Genomic DNA, 25145 nt, shown 5'->3' with positions numbered 1-25145 from the left:
AGGATATTAGAAAATCTATTAATATTATTCACGACATTAACAGATTAAGGGAGAAAAAAGATCATTTCAATAGATGATGAATAACATTTGTTAAGCTTCAGTATCCACTTATTAGAAAAACTTAGCAAATTGGGAAAATATGATAATTTTAACTTTCTTACATCATGAACACAGAAGTACTTTTTTTTTTTTTAAGATTTTATTTTTTTCCTTTTTCTCCCCAAAGCCCCCCGGTACATAGCTGTATATTCTTCGTTGTGGGTCCTTCCAGTTGTGGCATGTGGGACGCCGCCTCAGCGTGGCCTGATGAGCAGTGCCATGTTTCGCGCCCAGGATTTGAACCAACGAAACACTTGGCTGCCTGCAGCGGAGTGCTCGAACTGAACCACTGGGCCACGGGGCCAGCCCCGGAAGTACTTTAATGTTAGGCACAAGACAGGGATGCTCACCACTACTGCTTATTTTCAACATAGTCCTGAAGAGCTTAGGCAACATAATTAGGAAAAAAGAAGTAGAAGGATTAAAAATGAAAAAATTATTTCCCAGGTCATGTGGCTCTATACACAGAAAATTCAAGAAACTACAAATATTAGAATTTATGAGAGTACAGCAGGGTTGCTGGACATGGATCAATATAGATAAACCAATATACTTCCTATATTCTACCAGCAGCTAGGCATAACTACCAGTTATTGGTCTTTTTGATGCCAGGCACCATTGCTATGCTAACAGTATTTAATCACAAAAACACCCTAGTAGGTATATTTGTCTTCATTTTAACAGATTTTGAACCTGGGACTTGGAGAGTTAAGTAACTTGCCGAAAGTCCTACCATTAGTAAGTTACGCAAGCCTGGGACTAAAACCCAAGTCTATGTGACCCCAAACCCTGTCATGCTTCTAGCTACTAGGTACTCTCATTTCCTCCCGGTAATTGTAAAGAATGTGGTAACAATCCCTTGCTCCTAACCTCAACTGTTTCTTTTTACTTTGATGTTTTAAGTGTTTAGTCGAAAAATTATTCTCACACCTTCAAGTTTTACAGACAGAAAGCATGGATAAATAAATGGTCCTAGGAGAGTTTCAGGATATTCTGGAATAAATCTAGATGGTGGCGGGCCCAAAAGGAGGACGGCTGAAGAGACACCTGAGGAGAAAAGGCAGAAGCCACGAGCGCCCTGCGGGCCTGGCGGCCCAGGGTTCTCTTGCGACGGGCGGTACCCAATCGACGCGCGGCTCGCGCGACGCCTGCTGGGACGCGCCTCCCCCGAGTCCTGCCGGGTCGGGTCGGAGAGGACAGCGACGACTGGGAGCCACCACTCTTCCCGGGTGCTTGTGAAATGGAAGAAAGGTGCAATTCTTTCATGTAGAAAGAGTGGAGTCAAACAATACTGTACATTCCAGTTTCCTCAGTATTGCCGTCGAAAATGGATTTCATGTTCCTCATAGCAACAGCAGCAGGAGCTATCACCATATTTGCTGCTACTGCTGTTGCAGCATTGATGGTAGCAAAAAGTCTAAATGCTTTTAAGAACTGGGCAACTAAGGATAACAGGGCTAAAAAACCTCGCAAGAAAGTCTCTTTCAAGACAGAAACAGATAGGAAACAGGCAACAAACGAAGAATTGGGCAAGAGGGACGAGGAAAGACACGAAGAATGGGGCGAGAAGGAACAGGAAACATACGATGAATTAAGCGAGAAGCAAAAGGAAGCACAAGAGGAATTGGGTGAGAAGAAACTGGAGCCCCGCGAAGAACTGAAGGAGAAGGAGCCAGCCAGCCAAACTTGGTAAGTGTAAACCATAACTTGGTTAAATTTCAGACCGACGACACACGCTGATCAAATGAAGCAGGCACACAGCTGGACCACAGTGGGCTCCTTTTCCGCCGACCAAAGGGCAGGGGCTGGAGGCGATGCCCAGGCTTGCCTGCTGTCACAGTGACTCAGGCACATACGTAAGGTCACTTTCCCGTAAAACTGGTTTTCCGAGGGCAGGGTTAGCGGAGGAGACTGCATGTGTGAACGTGTGAATGGTGTGAAGGAAGCTACACGAAAGGAAAGCTCGTTTCTTGACCGAAGTTTGGTTTTTGATATTTCGAGCCCTGGTAAGGAAAAAAACCGCACAAATTTGTTGAGTCGGTTTTGCCTGTGAAGCGCAAAGGACTCCTTGCCCTGGGATCGGCGTTGCCCCCTGGCGTGGGGCGAGGCGAGGCCGCCGCCGCGCGCACAATGGGCGCCACCTCACAGAGCCGGGCGCGGCGGCGGCGGGCGGGCGGCAGGACCCCGCGGGCAGACGGCGAGCGCGCCGGCCGGCGGCACATGGGCCCCTCGGGGCGGCGAGGCCGACGGGTGGGTGCGCGGGCTGCGGGCAGGCGGGCGGGCCCTCGGAGCGACAGGCCTGCCCCTGGGTGCCAAAAACCACCCCAAGGGACGCTTCCAAATAGGTTAGCCAAGCGCCGGGCCCGCGGCTGCCTCTCACCTCGCCCAGCGCAGTGCGCCCGGCTGCCGCGCGATGGCGAGCAAGCCAGCTCCGCTCCCCCCTCTCTCCTCCCTGATCCTCCGCGCTCCGCCTTCTCCTCCCTCCCATACCCGGCTCGCTCAGGGGCCTCCATTTTCCAGATCTTTCTCGAACCCGCAGCATCTCAGGCGGCCGTTGCCCGAGTGCTGACGGAAGCGGCCGAAGTCGAGGCCCGGAGCATCCTCCAGCGCGCAGAGGAGGCTCGCGCGCGTCCCCGGCGGCCGAGCGCGCAGGCGCAGACCCCCGTAACTGCCGGTTGGAGGCGGCCGAACCGCAGTGGAGAGAGACCGAGGCGGCGGAGGCTGCGGCGCGGGCGGCCTCTCCCTGCTCCGCGGTTCCCCGGCGCGCTGCCCTAGATTTGATGTGCGGCCGCTTCGGGTCATCTCACCTTTGCTTCCCGTAGGAGTCGCAGTCCCAGGAGCAGCAGCCCAGCAGAGGACGCGGTCCCCACACAGGAGGCTTCAGCGCCAGCACCCCGACCTTCAGGCGGCGGGATGTCTGTGGTTGGCATTGACCTCGGCTTTCTCAACTGCTACATCGCTGTAGCGAGGAGTGGCGGCATCGAGACCATCGCCAACGAGTACAGCGACAGGTGTACCCCGTAAGTGCCTTGTCTGGTCATCGCCCCGACCCTTACGGTGGTCCTGCCTGCAGTTTCTTCGGACGCGCGCCGAACCCTGAGATGACAGGTGCAGTCCGTCAGCTGCAGTCTCTGGAGACCGCTGGGCGGCGGGCCCGGGGGGAGGCGGACTTGGTCGCTCTGCAAAGCTGCTTTTCCTTCAAGGACAGGGACTTACGTCTTATACTTAGCGCATCTCTCCTTTCTGTACGCACACACGTGTGTCCCTGCCGCCCGACCCCAGTGGCCCCGCTTTAGTTTTCGGGAAGGGGTTGGTGTGGAACCGCCTCGACTTACTGAACATTGGGGAAAGGTCTCTGCTCACCTCTAGTGGGGCTGGCGTGGGGTTTTCCACCGCGGGCCGGTGGGTCTCCCCGGCCAGCTGAGTAAAGAACTCTTCATTCATTCTTCCCTTCCTCTTTTCTCCATCCTTGCGTGACAGCATTCTCTCGGAAAAGTAAGAAATGAAACCTTAGACTGCACACACTGGAAGATGAGTTGCAGGTTCATGGGGCCTGGAAAGCACTTTTTTTTTTTTCTTGGAGAAGGGGTTGAGATGTGCAGGGTTTTACCCCAGTGTCCTTGAGAATTCGAGAATCAGGGAGGGCGTCGTTGGCCTCTTGTATTGGTAATGTACGTCCATTAATGGAAAGTCGTGGAGTTAGAACCTGCCAAAAGCGTATTTATACAAAATGAGCTGTTGCGGAGTCCGAGGCGGCTGTCTTGTATAAACATGATTGTGGAGTGATTCTATTATGAAGACTTGATGAGAGACTTAAAAGGAGTGGCATTATGTCATGGAAACATGTTTCCACATGTTCCATTGTTTCTCTGGTCTGAGAACTTTGTTGGCAAAGAATATTAGGGATATGAAAGGCTAGCTTCTTGTTATAGGCTCCCGTTACTGGTAATTTTATGAGGAAATCAAAAGTTTATGTCTTAATTTCTGTGGAAAGGTAACTAACCATATTAATTTCACCCTTCGGAGTGGTCCAAAACATAATACTTTAAATATAAGACTAATCTTAACCAAGATCAGCGTTAGACTAAGCCTTTAAATGATTAAATTACTACAGTTCTTTGAATAGTTTTAATATATGTCAAGGAAATGTTGAAGAGTAGCTTACTTGGAGCAGTCTCTGCTTTGGTTTCTTTCAAAGAATATTCTAGAAGGTTTTATACCACCTTTTTCTAGATGTATGCATTATATTTCTTCTATTGGAATTTTGTATGTTTATATTCTCAAATCTGAGCATAGATCAGTTAATCTTCATTGTACTCTTAGAACTCTTGCTTCTCCTTTTTACATCTTTTTCTGGCTTTTATGCACAATGAGAGGCTGAAGCAGTAATTGTTAACTATTTATGACTTTATCTCTACAAGATTTTGTTTTAGGCCACAACAGATACGGGCTTCTGCCAGAAAAGGATCAGGAAATTCCACTCTCTTCTTTCAGCAGAGTAGGGTTAATGGGGGCAGTCTTTCGCTTCAGGGACTTAGCCTATGGAGAAAAAGTGAGAAGTAGGATGGACATTCCCCTTAAAGCCTTATCCTAAACGATCAGAAATCAGAACTGTAGGACAGATAGTGTATTTCCAGGCTCAGAAATCTTAGTAGCGAGTCCATGATTCTTTAAAGAGCCTGGCGAGACTTACAGAGTTCTTTAAAAATTAGGCTGCTCGTTTGAGTCTTCTAGAAGTCTCCTTGTTACTGTTCTTAAGATACATTGGCTAATTCTATGGGGCTGAGATTTAGTATGGTATTTCTGACTTGTGGGTAAGAGAAGCACTACTAATATCTAGATTTAATGAGCCTAATCCAAACTAGAAATTTCCTAAGGTGGAGGGATCATATTCTTACTTAGCTTGCATCAGAAACTCTGCCCTTGTTCCCATGGCTGCGTACTATCATTTACCTCGGGAATGTCTCTCTTATCATTACTGAACTAATACTTCACTGTAGTCCCGTGTTCTTACGCTGTCTGTTTACTTTGTGGGACTTAAATTATTGAATGAAAACATAGCTCTTCCTGATCCCTGGACATTTATTTATTGAATGCCTGTCTTACAAAAAGCTTTATAACTGTTAGAGAACCTGTAACTTTTCTAATATACTACAGTATTTAATAATACATATAAACTAGCTTTCACAATTTTTTTTTCCATATTCCAGTTGCTGACATCAAGGTAATAATATGTGACACGGCTATTTCTAAGATGCAAATACATTATAAAAGGATCCTGTGGAATAGAGGAGGGAAATGTTTGATTTCTTGGTTTCAGCGTCCATACTTTTTCACATTTGTTTCATTCTTTAACATAGTTATATATACATGGGAGGAGCTTATGATATAAATCAAGAGAAACAGTTTAGTGAAAAAAATAGCTACTTAACTTTTGGCCTACAATTAAGAGACCAAAGGCAAGTAATTTAACCTACTAATTCTCCAGATTCACCTTCTGTAAAGTTGGAGTGGTTGTACTAGCCTCTCTTCTAATGCAGAAGTTGGAGAGGGAGAAGGAAATTAACATGCAAAAATTGAAAAGGAAAGAAATTAACTGTTTTTTCTGAACATTGCCTTATTTTAAAAAATTATTACACAAAAAGTATTTTACCTGTTCTGCTGTATTGTAGACGTACAGGCACATTAAAAGATGAAAATAAAAATTATAATCCCTCCGCCCAGAAATAAAACTTCCAGATGGCTTTCTCTGTGTATGTTTCAAGGGTAGATTATACTTCATTTTCTGTTTGGTAATCTTTCTCTATGTAAAATATTGCTATGCCATTAGTTTAGTGTTTGTATAATCATTTCCTTAATGTAATCCATCTCTTATTGAACATTTAGGTTGTTTATATTTTCTTTTCATAAGCAGTGCTGCAATAACTATCTTTGTAACTAAATTTTTGACCCTTAATTCCTTCAAATGAATTCCTAGAAGTAGGATTACTGAGTGTGCTCATTTTTAAGGCCTTAGATATCTTTGTAAATTAAGTATAGATGTGGGGATTGAAATTTCCATCTCAGGCTTAATTATATCAAAGTGATTAGTTTCACTCATGGGAAAAGAAAACTGCAGCCAAGAATCCTCATTCAATATCAGATTAAAGCATGTGGCCAACCAAAACATGCTGCCTGTATTGATAATAGTGATTGCCGTGTGCAGCATTGTGCTTGCACTGTCATAGACATATCATACCAATTCTGTGAGTTTGGTAATACTAGCTGTCTTTTTCCATAAAAAGCCTAAAGCAAAGTTAAGTATCCTGGCCAAGAACTAGTAAGCAATAAAATGGATTCAGTTTCAGGCCTCTTTGGCCCCAAAACCTCAATGTGCTTCATAATCTGTTGGGATAACAATAGTGTATATGTACCAGGTTAATGGGGATGTAAAAATCAAAGAGACAAATCCCTGGCTGGGCAGTTATTGTATAGAGAATCATCTTTGCTCTAGTATCAATAAACTCATCTACTTTGGCTAGTTTCTAAGAAATATTATATTCTTTTAAAATGTTTTAATATGCTTTTATGTTATTTTAAGAACATGTAAAAAATCTTATTTCATTTAAAAATTCATAAAAAATATATACTAGCAAAAAATATGATAGTGTAGACATATGGAGGAAAGCAATGTGGAAGACAATATTAACAATGAATATTTCTTAGAAGTAGAGTTATGGAGGGTGTGCATTTAATATGTAGTCTGTAATGTTTGGAATTTTTATGAACATATTTTACAATAAGGAAAATGGATTTTTTTAATGAAACCGTTTGAGGAGATCTTTGTTAGATATATTGCTTTATCATCAAAATTCTTATTATTCAGTTCTCTGGTTTTCTGTCTTCATTACTTTCTCCCTATTTTTTTTTTTTACCAGTGTATGAATAATCTGAAAATATGGGAAAATATTGTTTATACACTGTATTTCAGATATGTGAGATGTCCTCTTCAATGCACAGAAGTAGAGATCACTTATGTTGGGGTATTAAAAATTTTTATGCGTAGAAACTGCTAAACTCCAGAGGTTATCAGTGGCTGTCATTGGGTAGGAGGACTTTTTATGGTGATGTCAGTTTGGAGAGTGGAGGAGGCTTTAACATTTTTTATTAGATAGTCTTTCTAGTATATGAGTTGGTTTTGTTTTTATGTTTTACTGTGGGCTTATGCTAACTTTGATTTAAAAAAATATTTTAAATGCTGAAAAAGTATACAAAGTAAGTCTGCCCCTTTGTCCCTTCCCAACCACCTCCTAAACTTTAGTATTGTTTCTATTTTTCTGCAAGTATGTGAGTATATCTACATAACTGGGATTTTAAAAATTTTTTTTAACAAAAGTAGAATTACGTTATATGTATTTTGCAGTTGCTTTTTTCAAAATGGATTATGGACATCTCAAACTTGAACATACAGCTATAATTGACCTCATTCTTTTTAATGGCTGTATTGTATTCCTTTGATAGATACACTACTATTGGCAGACATTTCAAAGTATTATTTTCCTGTTGATAAAAATTCAATGAATAGGTATGCTTTTGTTTTTTGCTGAGGAAGATTAGCCCTGAGCTAACGTGTGCCAGTTTTCCTCCACATTATTTGTGGGCCACTGCCACAGCATGGCTATGGCACGAGTGGTATAGGTCCACACCTGGGACTCAGACCCATGAACTTGGGCCACTGAAGCCAAGTCTGCTGAACTTAACCACTACCCCATGGGGCCAGCCCCTGCGCTTTTAAAAAAAACCAGATTGTACTGAGATGAATGGAAGAGCAGATTGCTCACTTTTTAGCACTTTAGCCAAATCTAGGACTATAAAATCTTTTAGTATAAATATGATCTACAACAAAATGAATCTCCAGTCACTGCCTTGAATTTGTGGGTAAGAAATTCTGAAAATTTTCTAGAAGGCAAAGCATGGCAAGTACAAATGACATAGTACCTTTTATGAGTTTAAGATGTTTAACATGCCATTGGTAGTCTTTTTAGTATGTGGTCACCACAATACAAATTAATGAACGTAGTTGTGTTCTGATAAAACTTTACTTATAAATATGGGTGGCAAGTGGGAATTTGAAACCCCCTGGTCTAGGCAGTCATAATCAAAAGAACTTTAAAATTATTGTGCATTGCTATTTGTCTTTGAATTACTGGTGTTTTAAGTAAGATAATCAGTTTTTCAAATAATGTATCAAATCTAATAATTGATACTTAAGTAATATATCTAATGTACTTAATCAGCTTTTTAAATATTGTGTCTACCTATGTAAACATCTGTGTGATTTCTGTTAATGGTTTCAAGTTATGAACTAATTTATTTATGAATTATGCTCACTAAAAGCATTTGGAAACTTAAAGAAATTTTTGTTTTTTATATGTTAAAATTTGTATCTGTTGTCCATATTGAAGGACTGGAAAGTCTTTCTTATTACTAAATCGTCTCTGCCTAGAAGTCGTTTTATGTTTCTAAGTAGCAAGCTAGAAAGCAAATGGCAACAGTGAGTCCTTTCCAGAACATGTCTCCCTCACCCTCTTCTAGGGCAACTTTTTTCCAGACAGGTAAGTGTGGGAAATAATAACCAGATGTTTCCCTTACTGCAGAACTTCTCAGATCCCTTAGTTTGTAAGTATTGGAACACTCCAAGAAAAGAACATTTTCCCCACCTTATTTGAACCTCTAAGGAATTATATTCCACAGAACACTGTTTGGAAAAGGATGGTATAGGACAGTGGTTCTCAACTGGAGGAAATTTTGCCCCCCAGGGCACATCTGAGAATATCTGAAGAAATTTTTGGTTGTCACACTGGGAGTGGGAAAGGGGTAGTGCTACTGCTGTCTAGTTAGTAGAGGCCTGGGATACTCTTTAAAATCCTGCAGTGCACAGGATAGTCCCATTCCCCCAATGAAGAATTGCCTGACCCAAAATGTCAGTAGTGCTAAGGTTGAGAAATCCTGCTCTGTGGACATCTTGGCAACCATAGTTGAAACTAGTTGCTCAGCAGTTGACAGTTTGATTCAAAGCCAAACTGGCAATGTAAGAAGCTGACCCCTTGATTTAAATCAATTGATTGCCCTCTCATATCATCATTAATTTTGCTATTGTGTTTCTTAGCATCTACTCAAAGATTGCAGAAGAGGCTATAAATAGTAATTGTGATCCTGTGGAAACTGGCAAGGGAAAGCCAAAATTTTTTAAATAGGGCTGTTTTTAAAGTGCTAAGTGGTAAAATCAAGAGATTTTGAATCCCTAGTGTGGAGGTTGACAAAAAAAGCAAACAAATTTGGAGACTGGTGACCTCTTAAGTGAGAAGTCTCTTAGTCTGCTGGCAATATGTATTTTCTCCAACATAATTATGCTTGTCCTTATAAAAATAGGCATTATAAGAGAGACAGAAAATTTATCTTAAATTTTAAGAGAAAATACAAATACAACTTTCTTAAAGTAACCCCTGTCATTTGATTTTTTATGCCATCTACTGTGAAAAACGACATAGGGCATTTAAAAGTTTTGCTTGTTTGTTTAGAATTTTGTGACATTCTTTGAGAATCTTGGGCGACCACTATGGTGGTAACATCGGATTGGATGTTATAGATTTAAGCTGCATTGTAAACCCTCTGTTTGTTTGTTTTTAGGTATAAAATGGAATTTCTAAACAGTGCTTAAAATAATCTGTAAAAAGTATAATATAAATGGATTATGTGATATACATTTGGATAAACTATTGAATATCATCTCTTATAAAAACTTTTATATCAGCCTAGTATGTGGTGTAATGTTTGTTTCTCTTGGTATTTAAGTTGGGTAAAAGTTTTGAAAGAGAAGAGGTATTTATTTTGACTTTCTGAAAATCCTTGGCAGATATTTATTTAATGGTTGTGTTCTAGAATCTTTTGGAAAAGGAAGGAGTTTGAAGACTTCTAGCTATCTGAGAAAGGTTTTCTGTGTATTGAAACTGGGTATTTCCAAACTGTAACATTAAATTTTTTTAACTTTAAAAATTGTCTACTCTTAACTTCAGAGACTATCTGATAATGGTAACTGTTTAGCTTTCTCTAGGAAGTGATATATGTGTGAAGCGTATTTCAAAGAATTTAACAGTTGATAAATGATAGTTGAATCAGTCTTATTTGGATTTAATGTTCTAACAGAAGTTAAACTCATGAGCATCAACCTAAGAATAAGATTTTCTGTGCACTCAAGTGATGGTAGTGTAGTATTGAAAAATTAAAAGTATTCAGAAGTGTGTCCAAATAATAGAGTTGAGAGAAAGAGAGATTATAGAGTAGGCTAAGAGATGGCAAATCCATATTTTCTCTGAGTTTTAGGGTGGAATGCCAACCATCCATATAGATTGCCATATTAGGTATGCAAATATCTATTCTGGCAGAGACTATGTTGAATCAAGGAGTTATTTGCAAGATGTGAAGATGTCACCTGAACCACTGATTCCTGCTATATCCTAATTTTCCTCTTTTCACCGGATCACAGTTAGAGAAGAGTAACTTCCATTATCTCCTACATCTCTGCACCGCTTTTAACAGTTTAGCTCTAAATATATATCTACTCGTACGTCTCAAAGATACCTCAATCTCAACATGTCAAAAATAGAACTTGTGATTGTCCCTCCCCAAACCTGTCCATCTTACGAATGTTTTCTGACTCATTGAATGGTACCACTATCTACCCTCTTATGCAAACTGGAAACCCAGACATTATTATTGACACTTGCCTCTTCCTATTATCTGTTCCAGTACTGTTCAATATAAATATAATGTGAGCCACACACATAATTTTAAAATGTTCTAGTAGTTACATTAAAAAGATAATAGGTGAAATTAATTTTAATGTTTAACTCAGTATATCTAAAATCTTATTTCAACATAGAATCAGCATTTTAAAATTGATGAGATATTTTATATTCCCTTTTAAATATTAAATCTTCAAAGTCCAGAGTATATTTCACAGTTATAATAAGTACATCTCAGACCCACAACTAAAATATACAACTATGTACTGGAGAGATTTGGAGAGAAAAAGCAGGAAAAAAAATAAGTACATCTCAATTCAGACTAGCCATATTTCACGTGCTTAATAGCCACGTGTCTGGTGGTTACTGTATTGAACAGTGAAGATGTAGTCCATCAACAAGTCCTTTGAACTTTACTTCCTACATATCTCTTAATTCTTCCCCCTTCTGTCTTGGATGCCACCATCCTGATAGATTACTGATAACTTCTACCTCTCCTCCCATTATTTCACACTGTAGTTAAAATGATCTTCATCAAACTCTCCCCTAATTCCATCCCATCATCATTTACTCTTCCTTCAAACCTCAACACTTCCTCAGGTAAGCCTATCCTGATCCTCCTCCTCTCGGTCAATTCCTGCTATTATCTACCCTCGTAGCACTGTTTGCACCCTCTTTTGTAGCACCTACTCTACTTTCATTTGTGTGAGTCTACGGTACTGTAAGTTTCAAGAGAGCCAAAATCATATCTTTGTTTTTTCCCCCCTCACTATTATGTATCTAGTAACCAACAGAGTGCCAGACATATAGTAGTCAACAAACATCTGTTAAAGTGACTAAATGAACTTAACAGCTTGCCTTCCCTGAAAATCCAGTGTTCCCCAATATAACAGTGTCTTGTTCAGCCCTTGAAAAGCACTTTTCTGGGATCTTTCCCCTTCAGTTTGTGTTATATATAAGCATGGAGTCTTCTCTCCATTATTCCACAGCCTTTAATGAATTCCCATTACCTGCTGAAATAAATTTTGAATTTATAATTTGTCATTTGAAACCATGTATAATCTGGCCCCAATACTGTCTATCAAAATGTCTTGTGAAACTAGCTAACTTGTGTTCTTCCTAGTCTCCAAATAAGCTTTACCCTTAGGAGCCATCTTTCCATTCATTCAATAAGTACCTTTACTGTGCCCAGTTAATGATCTAGCTATCCAGTAGGACTTTCTAATCTACTATAATCTGTTCTATGTATGTTCTGTTCTCTATTCCCACTGGCTACATGTGGCTCTTAAGTACTTGAAAGTTGGCTTTTGAGGACTTGAAATGTGACTGATGCTAAGGAATTGAATTTTTTAGTTTAGTTAATTTGAATTTTACTAGCTGCATGTAGCTAGTGACTACCATTGGATAGCACAGATCAGGGCAGTGGGGCATATATTATCTACCCTCATGGAGTTCACACCCTGGTGTGGAGATACCTTCAGTAAATAAATAAATTGTATCTGATGTTGATACATGATGGAAAAAAGTAAAATTGGGTAAATAGTAGGAGATGGATATATTGGAGAGGAGCAGAAGTGTTTACATAAGATAGAAAAGATGTCTCTCATAAACTGACATTTGAGCAGAGACGTGAGAGAAGTAAGAGCACAAGACATGTAGATATATTTAGATATGTTACAGAGAGAACAGCATTTACAAAGGCCCTGAGACAGAAGTGCGCTTGCCCTATTCCGGAAATAGTAAGAAGACGAATGTGCCTAGGTTGAAGTTACAGGGTAGAACAGCCAAGGACCAGAGCATGAAGGGCTTTATTGGCTGTTGAGGGACTTAAGCTTTTACTTTGTGAGACAGGACACCATTAGAGGATTTCAGCAAAGGAGTTTCATGATCCTAGTTTGGTTTTTTTTTCCTTCTTCTTCTTCTTCTTCTTCTTCTTCTCTTCTTCTCCGCAAGGCTCCCCAGTACATAGTTGTATATTCTAGTTGTGAGTGCCTCTGGTTGTGCTATGTGGGACTCCACCTCAGCGTGGCTTGATGGGCAGTTCCATGTCTGTGCCCAGGATCCAAACTGGCGAAACCCTGGGCTTCCAAAGTGGAGCACGCAAATTTAACCACTGGGCCACAGGGCCAGCCCCTGATCCTAGTCTTTAAGAAGATCACTCTGGCTATCCTATTGAGAACAGACAGATACCTACATACCAGGAATGTCCTTTTCAACAAAACAAATACATACTAAATACTTTCTCTTCTTTAAAGTCTTAATTCAGAAATCACCTCTTCTACTTGGTTTTCCTAAGCCTTGTTGTGTAGAAGTGATTATTCTCTTTTTTGCTAGCATCATTCGTAATCCTGTGTGTTGATTTATTTTTTCAATTGACCATAAATTCTCCAAGGACAGTGATTGTAGCTAATATACACACAATGCCTGTAAATATTTGTTGATTTGAATGAATAGTTACCTGTAATTACAACTGAAATCATGGAAACACTTTCTTGAATCATGACACAAAATGGTATTTTGATGAAAATGTTACTCTACACTTTTATAAGCAGAATTACATTTAAATGCAGTAATAAAAACAGTGATCATATTGTTCAAAACATTTACCTGTATTCACTCTTTTAATCCTGACACAACCCTATGAATAGGTATTATCATCACTGTCTTCCAGATGGGAAACTTAGACAAATAATGGTTAGGTAATTTTTACAAGGTTACTCAGCTGTTAAATGGCAGAGCCAGGTTTTAGTTCAAGCAGCCATGCCTTACTGAATACAGTTAATTTTTTTAGTAGGTCATAGACCAATAGAATTTGAAAAACAATTTTGGGTAACCAATATAGTGTTGCTAGCTATTAGCACATTTTTAAAAATTCTAATATTTATTTTGACCACTATTCTATTACTTATGAAAGTTTAAAAATATTTAAAATTCTGATTTTCAATAACCTATTTTTAAAATAATGCATGACTATATTAATCCTTTTAATTCATTTTTGTATAAGGAGAAGCAGAATGATAGCACATTAATATAAAAGTGCCACGGGAACAAACTTTGTGTTTTTTCCCTGTTTAGGGCCTGTATATCTTTGGGATCGAGAACTCGAGCCATTGGAAATGCAGCTAAGAGCCAGGTAAATTGTTAATATAGATGTTTTGACTTAAGGAAGAATTAACTGAAACTTGGTAACTAAGGTCTCATTTTATATAATTAAGAGTGAAAAAAGAAAATGAGGAAAATATGATAGATCCTAACATCTTTGTATTTTGTTAGATACATACTGCTTTGAGTTGTAAAATATGTATTGAATTTTATTTTTAAGAAATCTTTTTAGTTGTGAACTTAGGGTGTGCTGCCGTATGACATCGGTTTTTCCTTGTACGGTCACTTTCTGTGAGGGCTATCCTATCTAGAATATAAACTTTAGAGACAAGTGAGCTGTGTCTTTGTAAAAGAAGGTAAGAAAAATGGAGGAACTCATCCATAGTAACCCAGTGTGGCTACCACTACTTTATGTGGAATCTGCTTAAGTATTCATGTTTCCAGGCTTGTGAAATGCTTATGAGTAGAAGATTCACTTAATTTTCCACGCTAAGTTCATTTTCCTTGAACTTTGTTTATTGCCCTGAACCAAAAACCCTTAACAATTACTTTTTACATTTTAATATGTATCTGGATCTTTTCTTTTCTTGTACAATAGCTTGGTTTAGTGAGGCTTTTTTGCTCATGACTTTGTAGGAATGACTCATTTATCCAGGAATTTTTGCTTACAATTTTTATCAAAGTTGTCTTATAATTGGCCTATAAGTGAACATGTTTCTATCTTCTCTTCAACTTTCATATTGTACATAAAAAAATGTGGAGTTTGTGCCAAAATAACCCCTTTACTAAAGTTTACGTCTCGTATTCTGAGTGATCTTCTAAGTGCATCAGAGATCTTAGTCTCTGAAGAAAGCAAACTATAAAATTATTTCTCCAAAAGAGCTACAGAGACCTACATGATAATTCAGATCCTGTAGTTTTTATCCCATATTTAAAGATCAAGATCTATTTGGCTTTAAAGGTCACTTAAGAGGGCAGCAACAGGATCTCACTAATATGCTGTAGTTTGAACTGCATGTTCTAGTTAAAGAAAAAATCACTTCTCCAAAATACGAACCATTTACAAATTAAGAGACTTTAACTTAGCACCATGCTACATGGAAGGAGTTTTAATTTACTAACGTAGGAGCAGTCCTCAGTAATGGAAGCAACATAGTAGTATATTAGAAATTGCATAAAGAATTAGATGTTGAGAGGAAAAGAAAATTAGGACAATAAAAAACATAGTTTAAATAAAACTACAGAAGTGAAAGTGGAAAGAAATGAAAAATCAAAGATATTAATTCACTAGAGCAAAAATGTTGAGGAAAACTAGAGACGAGTTCTAGATAGATTTTCATTGTACCATTTGAAAAGTTTTAAAGTTTTGTTCTTTCTTTTTTGAAGATGTTAATTTTGAATCTAAAATTCCTAGAATAGGAGGAGAATTTGGGGGGCAATAATTAAGATGCATACATTTTCATTGTATAGTTTGCTGTCAGTTGGAAACCAGAAAAATGAGCGTGTGTGTGTAATTCTGAACTTGGATGTGTAGGATAAAGAGACTTGATGGTTCTAAAGTATTAGCATAGTCTTTATTTTGCATTCATTAAGTAATTGATACATAAAAGTGTTTACTGCCAACAGATAGTCACGAATGTAAGAAATACAATTCATGGCTTCAAAAAGCTTCATGGGCGATCATTTGATGATCCTATTGTGCAAACCGAAAGAATCAGGCTTCCTTATGAGCTGCAGAAGATGCCTAATGGAAGTGCAGGAGTTAAGGTAAGCTTTATTGTATTCCTAGAGTCTAAATATATATTCAAATTAAACCAAATATGAAATTTTGCCTATTTGTAATTTAACGTTTTTCCTCTGGATGCAGTACATATACATATACACCTAGATACAGGCAGTTTTTATAGTAAGCTTTAGTGAGTGCAAAAATTCTAAGTTAGATAATGATCTTTTTAATCCAAACAATACTTTTATTTTCAAGGAAAAATTATTTGAAGAAATTTTATTTTATTTTTATTTTATTTTATATTTTTTTACTTTTTCCTCCCCAAAGCCCCAGTGCATGGTTGTATATTCAAGTTGTTAGTCCTTCTAGTTCTTCAGTGTGAGTGGCTGCCACAGCATGGCTACTGACAGATGGGTGGTGTGGTTCCATGACCAGGAAACAAACTGGGGCCTCCAAAGTGGTGAAAGTGCCAAATGTTAAGTAGGCCATCAGGGTTGGCTCTGGAGAACTTTTAGAGGTGAACTGTTTTTAAGGGCCAAAGGCAGAAGCGTCTGTGATTTATAAGAATGGACCCAAAAAGTATGTTAATTGCTGTAATGAGTTTTCTCTAATTTAGAAGTTTCATATAACATATTAAAAGTATTAAAGCAAACTCTTCTTCCAAGTAAGAAATAGATTCTGGATTTTTAATTCGATATCCTGAGACAGTAAGTTATAGATCAGTTAACAAAAACATGTTTCTGTTGATTTTTCAAAAACTAACATAATACCACAAAACACATAGATTTACCATATGATTTACCACCCTAAGGTATGTACACAAGAGAATTGAACCACATGTGTGCATAAAAACGTGTACATGAATGTTCATAATAACATTATTCATACTAGCCAAAAAGTAGAAACAACCCACGTCCATCAACTGATGAGTGAATAAACAAAATGTGGTATACCTATATTGTGGAATATTATTTAGCCATAAAAAGGAGTGGAGTACTGAAATGTACTACAACATAGATGAACTTTGAAAACATGCTAAGTGAAAGAAGCCAGATAGAAAAGTCCACTTATTGTATGATTCCATTGTATGGATGTCCAGCATCAGGCAAATCAATAGACACAAAGTAGATTAGTGATTGTTAGGGGTTAAAGAGAAGGGGTAATGAGGACTGACTGCTAATGGGTACAAGATTTCTTTCTAGGGTGATGAAATTGTACTACAATTGGTGATGAGTTCACAATTTTGTGAATATACTAAAAACCACTGAATTGTACACTTCAAAAGGATGAACTTTATGCTGTATGAATTATATCTCAAAGTTATTTTAAACTTGGTTATGTGTTTTAAGGCTATGCACGAATTTCTGGTTTTAAAAGAGGGTTCTGACTACATGATGGATGATGAATTGTAGTAAGGAGACATAAAGCTGTTAAAATAGTTTAAAGAAGACACTATGAGAGTTTAAAGACAAGGAGACAAATTGTGAAGGCATATTTTAGCTGAAATTTTTGGATCAAGAGTTGCTGCCTAGGAAGCTGAATGGGTTATGATAACAAAATTGGGATAAGAAATAGTATTCAGCTATCCTTTAAATATAAGTTCTGGTTAATAACCATGGGGAGCGGTTTTATTCTAAACTGCTTAAATTCTTTTGCTTTTATTCTTTAAAAGTAAAATTAAAAATCATGCTCTGTAGGTAGTTTGAGAAAATGGAGAAAAACAGTTTAAAAAATTTTTTAAAGAAAGCCAAGACCTAGTTTTGAATTGATAGCATTTTTATGCAGTCGTAATGAGTGCACATAAACTAGTTGAAGAGGCTTTGAAACAGTCTTGGGTTGAACTAACTTCCCTCATCTTTTGAAGATTGAAAATCTTCAACATTCAGCTCCTCAAGCATTTTATCCATTTATAGTTTGGGACATTTCTTTGAATATACTTTGATGTTTATTTCATATAACATTTATATTCTTATACAAAAGAATAGTGTATTGTTGTGCCTCCTATAATCAGACTTAAGACCATTGTGTTTGATTCATTTTCCCTTATTTCTGTGGTTGATTTCTTCCCACGTTTAAAAGCAGTAAGTTCATGTAATATTTGGTTGTGAATTTACTTGTAAATTGATTTGGACACAAATGGATATCAATTTTAGTTCTATTTTAAGGTAAGGATATCAATTTTAGTTCTATTTTAAGGTAAGTCTTATTATATATGTATTTATACACACTTGTATACATATATACTTTGTGCTACTTAAGAAGAAAATTCTTTAAAGCTCTTCTAAAGTTTAGTTGTTATAGAATAAAATTATTCACTCCACTGGGGTACAAAGGTAAAAGACATAGCCTTTTCCTCAGTAAGTTAAATGTAGTTATTATATGGGTTCTAAGGTAACTTTGTATTGCTTATAAATTTTGTGGTTGTCATTATAAAAGGGTTTGATTACTTGAATAAAGTACAGATCCTCCAGTATTCCCTGGTCAAAAAGCATGGTAAAGTTTCATTTTGAGTGCTTAAATGCAACCTAGTCTTAAACCTATGTATAAGATGAAATGATTATTTCATCTAAAAGAATGATTTTTAAATTTCATATATACATCTCTAATGTTTAATTTGTAATTATCCCAAGAAACCTTGAAGTAATACATATTGTATTTCTTTTATTTATTTATTTATTTTTATTTTTTATGCTTTTTTTACTTTTTTAATTTTTTTAGTTAATTTTTATTGAGTTTATGATAGTTTACAATCTTGTAAAATTTCAGTTGTACATTATTGTCAGTCATGTTATAGGTGTGCCCCTTCACCCTTTGTGCCCACCTCCCACCCCCCCTTTCCCCTGGTAGCCACTAATCTGTTCTCTTTGTCTACATGTTTAACTTCCTCATATGAGTGGAGTCATACAGAGATTGTCTTTCTCTATCTGGCTTATTTCACTTAACATAATTCCCTCAAGGTCCATCCATGTTGCTGTGAAAGGGACAATTTTATTCTTTTTTTATGGCTGAGTAGTATTCCATTGTATATATATACCATATCTTCTTTATCCAATCATCTGTTGATGGGCACTTAGGTTGCTTCCACGTCTTGGCTCTTGTGAATAATGCTGCAATGAACATAGGGGTGTGTGGGACTTTTGGAAGTGCTGACTTCAAGCTCTTTGGATAGATACCCAGTAGTGGGATGGCTGGGTCATATGGTAGTTCTATTTTTAATTTTTTGAGGCATCTCCATACTGTTTTCCATAGTGGCTGCACCAGTTTGCATTCCCATCAGCGGTGTTTGAGTGTTCCTTTTTCTCCACAACCTCTCCAACATTTGTTACTTTTTGTTTGGGTTATTTTTGTCATTCTAATGGGTGTAAGTTGATATCTTAGTGTAGTTTTGATTTGCATTTCCCTGATGATCAGTGATGATGAACATCTTTTCATGTGCCTATTGGCCATTCATATATCTTCTTTGGAGAAATATCTGTTCATGTCTCCTGCTCATTTTTTGATCAGGTGGTTTGATTTTTTATTGTTTAATTGTGTGAGTTCTTTATATATTATGGAGATTAACCCTGTGTCAGATATATGGCTTGCAAATATTTTTTCCCAATTAGTGGGTTGTTTTTTTGTTTCAATGCTGTTTTCCCTTGCCTTGAAGAAGCTCTTTAGTCTGATGAAGTCCCATTTGTTTATTCTTTCCATTGTTTCCCTTGTCTGAGAAGACATGGTGTCCAAAAAGATCCTTTTAATACTGATGTCAAAGAGTGTACTGCCTATATTTTCTTCTAGACGCCTCATAGTTTCAGGTCTTACCTTTATGTCTTTGATCCATTTTGAGTTTATTTTTGTGAATGGTGAAAAAGAATCATCAATTTTCATTCTTTTACATGTGGCTTTCCAGTTTTCCCAGCACCATTTGTTGAAAAGACTTTTTTCTCCATTGTATGCCCTCAGCTCCTTTGTCAAAGATTAGCTGTCCATAGATGTGTGGTTTTATTTCTGGGCTTTCAATTCTGTTCCATTGATCTGTGCACCTGTTTTTGTACTAGTTCCATGCTGTTTTGATTACTGTAGCTTCGTAGTATGTTTTGAAGTCAGGGATTGTGACACCTCCAGCTTTATTCTTTTTTCTCAGGATTGCTTTAGCAATTCAGGGTCTTTTGTTGCCCCATATTAATTTTAGGATTCTTTGTTCTAATTCTGTAAAGAATGTCATTGGGATTCTGATTGGGATTGCGTTGAATCTGTAGATTGCTTTAGGTAATATGGACATTTTAACTATGTTTATTCTTCCAATCCATGTGCATGGAATGTCTTTCCATCTCTTTATGTCGTCATCCATTTCTTTCAGGAAAATCTCGTAATTTTCACTGTATAGGTCTTTCTCTTCCTTAGTTAAATTCACCCCAAGGTATTTTATTCTTTTTGTTGCGATTGTGAATGGTATTGTGTTATTGAGTTCTTTTTCTGTTAGTTCATTATTAGAGTATAGAAATGCTACTGATTTATGTAAGTTGATTTTTATACCCTGCAACTTTGCTGTAGTTGTTGATTATTTCTAAAAGTTTTCCAATGGATTCTTTGAGTTTTCTATATATAACATCATGTCATCTGCAAACAGCGAGAGTTTCACTTCTTCCCTCCCTATTTGGATTCCTTTTATTCCTTTCTCTTGCCTAATTGCTCTGGCCAAAACCTCCAGTACTATGTTGAATAAGAGTGGTGATAGAGGGCATTCTTGTCTCGTTCCTGTTCTCAGGGGGATGGCACTCAGTTTTTGCCCATTGAGTATGATGTTGGCTATGGGTTTGTCATATATGGCCTTTATTATATGGAGATAATTTCCTTCTATCCCCATTTTGTTCAGAGTTTTTATCATAAATGGCTCTTGGATCTTGTCAAATGTTTTCTCTGCATCTATTGAGATGATCCTGTGGTTTTTATTCCTCAATTTGTTGATGTGGTGTATCACATTGATTGATTTGCGGATGTTGAACCATCCCTGTGTCCCTGATATGAATCCCACTTGATCATGATGTATGATCCTTTTGATGTATTGCTGAATTGCCAAATTTTGTTTTTTGCCAATTTTTGCATCTCTGTTCATCAACAATATTGGCCTGTAGTTCTCCTTTTTCATGCTGTCCTTTCGGGCTTTGGTATCAGCGTGATATTGGCCTCGTAGAACGTGTTAGGAAGTGTTCCATCCTTTCTAATTTTTTGGAATAGCTTGAAAAGTATAGGTATTAAATCCTCTCTGAAAGTTTGGTAGGATTCCCCAGGAAAGCCATCTGGTCCTGGGGTTTTATTCTTTGGGATGCTTTTGATTGCTGTTTCAATCTCTTTCCTTGTGATTGGTCTGTTCAGATTGTCTGCTTCTTCTTGACTTAGCTTTGGGAAATTGTAAGAGTCTAAGAATTTATCCATTTCCTCTAGGTTATCCATTTTGTTGGCATGTAGTTTTTCGTGGTATTCTCTTATAATCCGTTGTATTTCTGTGGAGTCTGTTGTTATTTCTCCTCTTTCATTTCTGGTTTTGTTTATTTGAGCTTTCTCTCTTTTTTTCTTTGTAGTCTGGCTAGGGGTTTGTCAGTTTTATTTATCTTCTCAAAGAACCAGCTCTTTGTTTCATTGATCCTTTCTACTTCCTTTCTTGTTTCAGTAGCATTTAGTTCTGCTCTGATTTTTATTATTCCTCTCCTTCTGCTGACTTTGGGCTTTGTTCTTCTTTCTCTAATTCAGTTAGGTGTAATTTGAGATTGCTTGTGTGGAATTTTTCTTGTTTGTTAGGGTGTGCCTGTATTGCGATGAATTTCCCTCTTAATACAACTTTTGCTGTATCCCATAGGAGTTCATATGGCATGTTATCGTTTTCATTTGTCTCCAGATATTTTTTTGATTTCTTCTTTAATTTCTTCAGTGATCCATTGCTTGTTCAATACTGTAGTGTTTAGTCTCCACATCTTTGTCCGTTTCTCAGCTTTTTTCTTGTAATTAATTTCTAGCTTTATAGCATAATGATCGGAGAAGATGCTTGTTATTATTTCAATTATTTTAAATTTATAGAGGCTTTCCTTGTTTCCCAACATATGGTCTATCCTTGGGAATGGTCCATGGGCACTTGAGAAGAATGTGTATTCTGTTTTTGGATGGAGTGTTCTATATATGTCTATTAAGTCCAACTGTTTTAGCTTTTCATTTAATTCCACTGTTTCCTTGTTGATTTTCTGTCTGGATGATCTGTCCAATGATGTGAGTGGGGTGTTGAGGTCCCCTACTATTATTGTGTTATTTTTGATATCTTCTTTTAGGTTTGTTAATAGTTGCTTTATGAACTTTGGTGCTCCTTTGTTGGGTGCATAGATATTTATAACTGTTATTTCTTCTTGATGTAGTGCCCCTTTGACCATTATATACTGACCCTCTATGTCTCTCTTTACCTGCCTTATCTTGAAATCTACTTCGTCTGATATAAGTATTGCAACATGTGCTTTCTTTTGTTTGCCATTAGCTTGGAGTATTATCTTGCACCCCTTCACTCTGAGCCTGTATTTGTTATTGGAGCTAGGGTGTGTTTCCTAGAGGCAACAAATTGTTGGATCTTGTTCTTTAATCCATCTTGCGACTCTGTGTCTTTTAATTGGAGAGGTCAATTCATTTACATTGAGGGTGATTACTGATGTATGAGGGCTTAATGCTGTCATTCTGTCACTTGTTTTCTGGTTTTCCTGCATTTCCTTTGTTTCTCGTCCTATGTGTTTTGGTCTACCCATTGACTTCTGCAGTTTCTTATGCAGTGTTTCTTAGTTTTTTCCTTATTTATTTTTTGTGTCTCTGTTTCTGTGTTTTAGTTTAGTGGCTACCCTGAAGTTTGTATTCAGAATCTTGTGCATGACATAGTCCATTTTCTGATGCCTTCTTATTTCCTTAACCTAAACTGATTCAGTCCTTTTCCTCCTCCCCTCCTAAGTTATTATTTTCATCTCTTATTCCAACTTGTGTTGTGAGTTTGTGGTTAAAGTGACAAGATTGTCTTTATGTTTTCCTTCCCTTTATCCTAATGCTGTAGTTGAATATTTGCTATCCTATTTTGATTCTATTTGTCTCCTTACTCTGTTTTTTGTGACCCCTTTCTCTGTTTTTCCTTTGTTCAGGTATGAGGGCCTTCTTGAGGATTTCTTGTAGGTAGGGGTCTGGTGGCTATGAAGTCCCTTAGCTTTTGGTTGTCTGGGAAAGATGTAATTTCTCCCTCATATCTGAAGGATATTTTTGCTGGATAGAGTATTCTTGGCTGAAGATTTTTATCTTTTGAAGTTTTGAATATGTCATTCCAATCTCTCCTAGCTTGTAAGGTTTCTGCAGAGAAATCCCCTGAAAGTCTGATAAGGGTTACTTTGTAGGCTATTTCCTTCTGCCTTGCCGCCCTGAGTATTCTTTCTTTGTCATTCATTTTTGCCAGTTTTACTACAGTATGCCTTGCAGTACGTCTTTGTACATTGACATATCTAGGAGATCTGAAAGTTTCCTCCACACACATTTCTCTCCCATTCCCTAGATTTGGGAAGTTCTTCGCTATTATTTCTTTGAGCATGCTTTCTGCTCCATTCTCCTTCTCTTCACCTTCTTGGATACCTATAAGTCTTATGTTGCATTTCCTCATTGAATCAGCTATTTCCCGGAGATTTTCTTCGTTTCTTTTTAGTCTTAGTTCTCTCTCTCCCTCTGTCTGGAGCCATTCAACCAGTCTATCTTTGATTATGCTGATTTGCTCCTCTATGATGTCCACACGAGCATTCAGGGAATCCATATTTTGTTTTATCTGTTCCATTGTATTTTTCATCTCTAGTATTTCTGATTGATTCCCCTTTATAGTTTCAGTCTTTCTTGTGAAGTAACTCCAAAACTCATTGAATTGTTTCTCTATATTTTTTGTAGCTCGTTGTTTTTTGATGATAGCTATTCTGAATTCATTGTCATTTAGTTTACTTATTTCCAAATCCTCAGGACATAATTCTGTGTAATTATTGTTTTCCTTCTGGTCTGGAGCTTTTATGAACTGTTTGATTCTAGAACAATTTTTCCATGTAGTGATATTATTCAGTTGCAGTTACAGCCTATCGCCACTAGATGGGGGTTGAGAGCTGCATGTTCTGAGCCCTCCACCTTCAGCCGAGATGGCACAGCACGGGTCGGTGGGGGTGGCACTTTCTCTTGCCCACAGACCCAGGTTTCCCGATCAGCTCTGGCTATCTTGTCTCCTGGGGTCTTGGCTTGATGAGGTCACCCCATGCAAAAGGTTTTGCCCAGTTAGAGGGCTTCCCTCTAGGCTGCAAGGGTGCTAGGGAGTCCTGGGTGATCCTGCAGTTGCACGACACCTCCCCCACTCCTTCCCTCATGGAGCCTCCCGCAGCAGTGACCACAGTCTTTAGGTAAGGGAGCAAAGTTCTCTCTTACCCCATTCCAGCTCCTCCAAGGGGGGCTCCAGCCTCTCCGCCCTCCATCTTTTGGCTCCTGTGGGTCTCTGAGGATTCCTTTTCTATTAGGATATTTTTTGTTGGAATACGGTTGCTCCTTTTTGTTGTATGTTGGAGGGGAGATAGTCCCAGGCAAGCTCAATCTGCCATGATGCTGATGTCACTTCTGTACTTCTTTTTTTTTAATAAGGAAATTTTCCCTTTTTTCCCCTGATGTTTTCTTTTCCTTTTCCCAAAATTGTATGACTAAGGCCTTCATTTTAAACTCAGGAAGAATTCTAACTTTTAGAAGAAAGATTATTTGATCTTTTTCTCCTTCATCATTTGCTTGGAAAGTGAATGATAAAAATTGCTTTTGTGAGAAGTGGAGATTTGGAGCAGGTAAAATCAATTGAAAATAATTTGGTTATAATACTATGTGTAAGCCACTGGAACTTTAGAAATGAAAGATTGTGATACTAAAACATCTTTTTGGAAAATAACTTCCTTGAGCAAGGACTTTTCCTTTTTCATTCTTGTGTATCCATCATGTATAGTGTGGATGCCACAAAATACTTGTTGAGTGAATAAATGACTCTTGATAAGTATCTCAACTTTTGGTTTTAGGTGCGATACCTAGAAGAAGAGAGACCTTTTGCAATTGAGCAAGTTACTGGAATGCTCTTGGCCAAGCTTAAAGAGACTTCAGAAAATGCTTTAAAGAAACCAGTGGCCGACTGTGTGATTTCAGTAAGTCTTACTTCAGTAATGAATACTCTTGAATCGTATTTGTCAGTGTATTAAGGTTATATTGAAATTTTTTTTCCCTTTCTTTACTTTTTCTGCCCTTATCCAGTAAATAATCTAAATTTATTTTTACTTTGACATTTTTTAAAAAATCACCTTTTTGGTAAACTTCAGAATTGAGTTTCCCATAAAGTCGATTGTGATAACCAGTGAATCTTAAAAATCTGATGTATGTGATTAATT

The 25145-nt window shown here is 37.7% G+C and overlaps 1 protein-coding gene across 4 annotated transcripts in view; it reads left to right on the top strand.

Annotated features, from left to right (window-relative positions):
- Positions 1-222: 222 nt before the first annotated feature.
- HSPA4L (heat shock protein family A (Hsp70) member 4 like) overlaps positions 223-25145 on the top strand; it is a 61665-nt gene continuing 36742 nt past the window's right edge. Inside the window, exons 1-5 of one of the 4 annotated variants that reach the window (XM_023636578.2) lie at positions 223-1788; positions 2922-3119; positions 13959-14016; positions 15612-15752; positions 24783-24905. In XM_023636578.2, the coding sequence (XP_023492346.1) occupies positions 1427-1788; positions 2922-3119; positions 13959-14016; positions 15612-15752; positions 24783-24905 (882 nt within the window). In that variant the 5' untranslated portion in view covers positions 223-1426. Of the gene's footprint in view, positions 1789-1929; positions 2106-2245; positions 2445-2921; positions 3120-13958; positions 14017-15611; positions 15753-24782; positions 24906-25145 lie in introns of those variants that run through there. The other 3 variants (XM_023636580.2, XM_023636581.2, XM_023636579.2) reach the window with 3 other exon arrangements.

Source organism: Equus caballus, chromosome 2, assembly GCF_041296265.1.
Source record: "Equus caballus isolate H_3958 breed thoroughbred chromosome 2, TB-T2T, whole genome shotgun sequence".
In the NCBI taxonomy this organism is placed as follows: domain Eukaryota; kingdom Metazoa; phylum Chordata; class Mammalia; order Perissodactyla; family Equidae; genus Equus; species Equus caballus.
The sequence above is the reverse complement of the archived record's forward strand: the minus strand, read 5'-3'. Positions and strand labels throughout refer to the sequence as shown.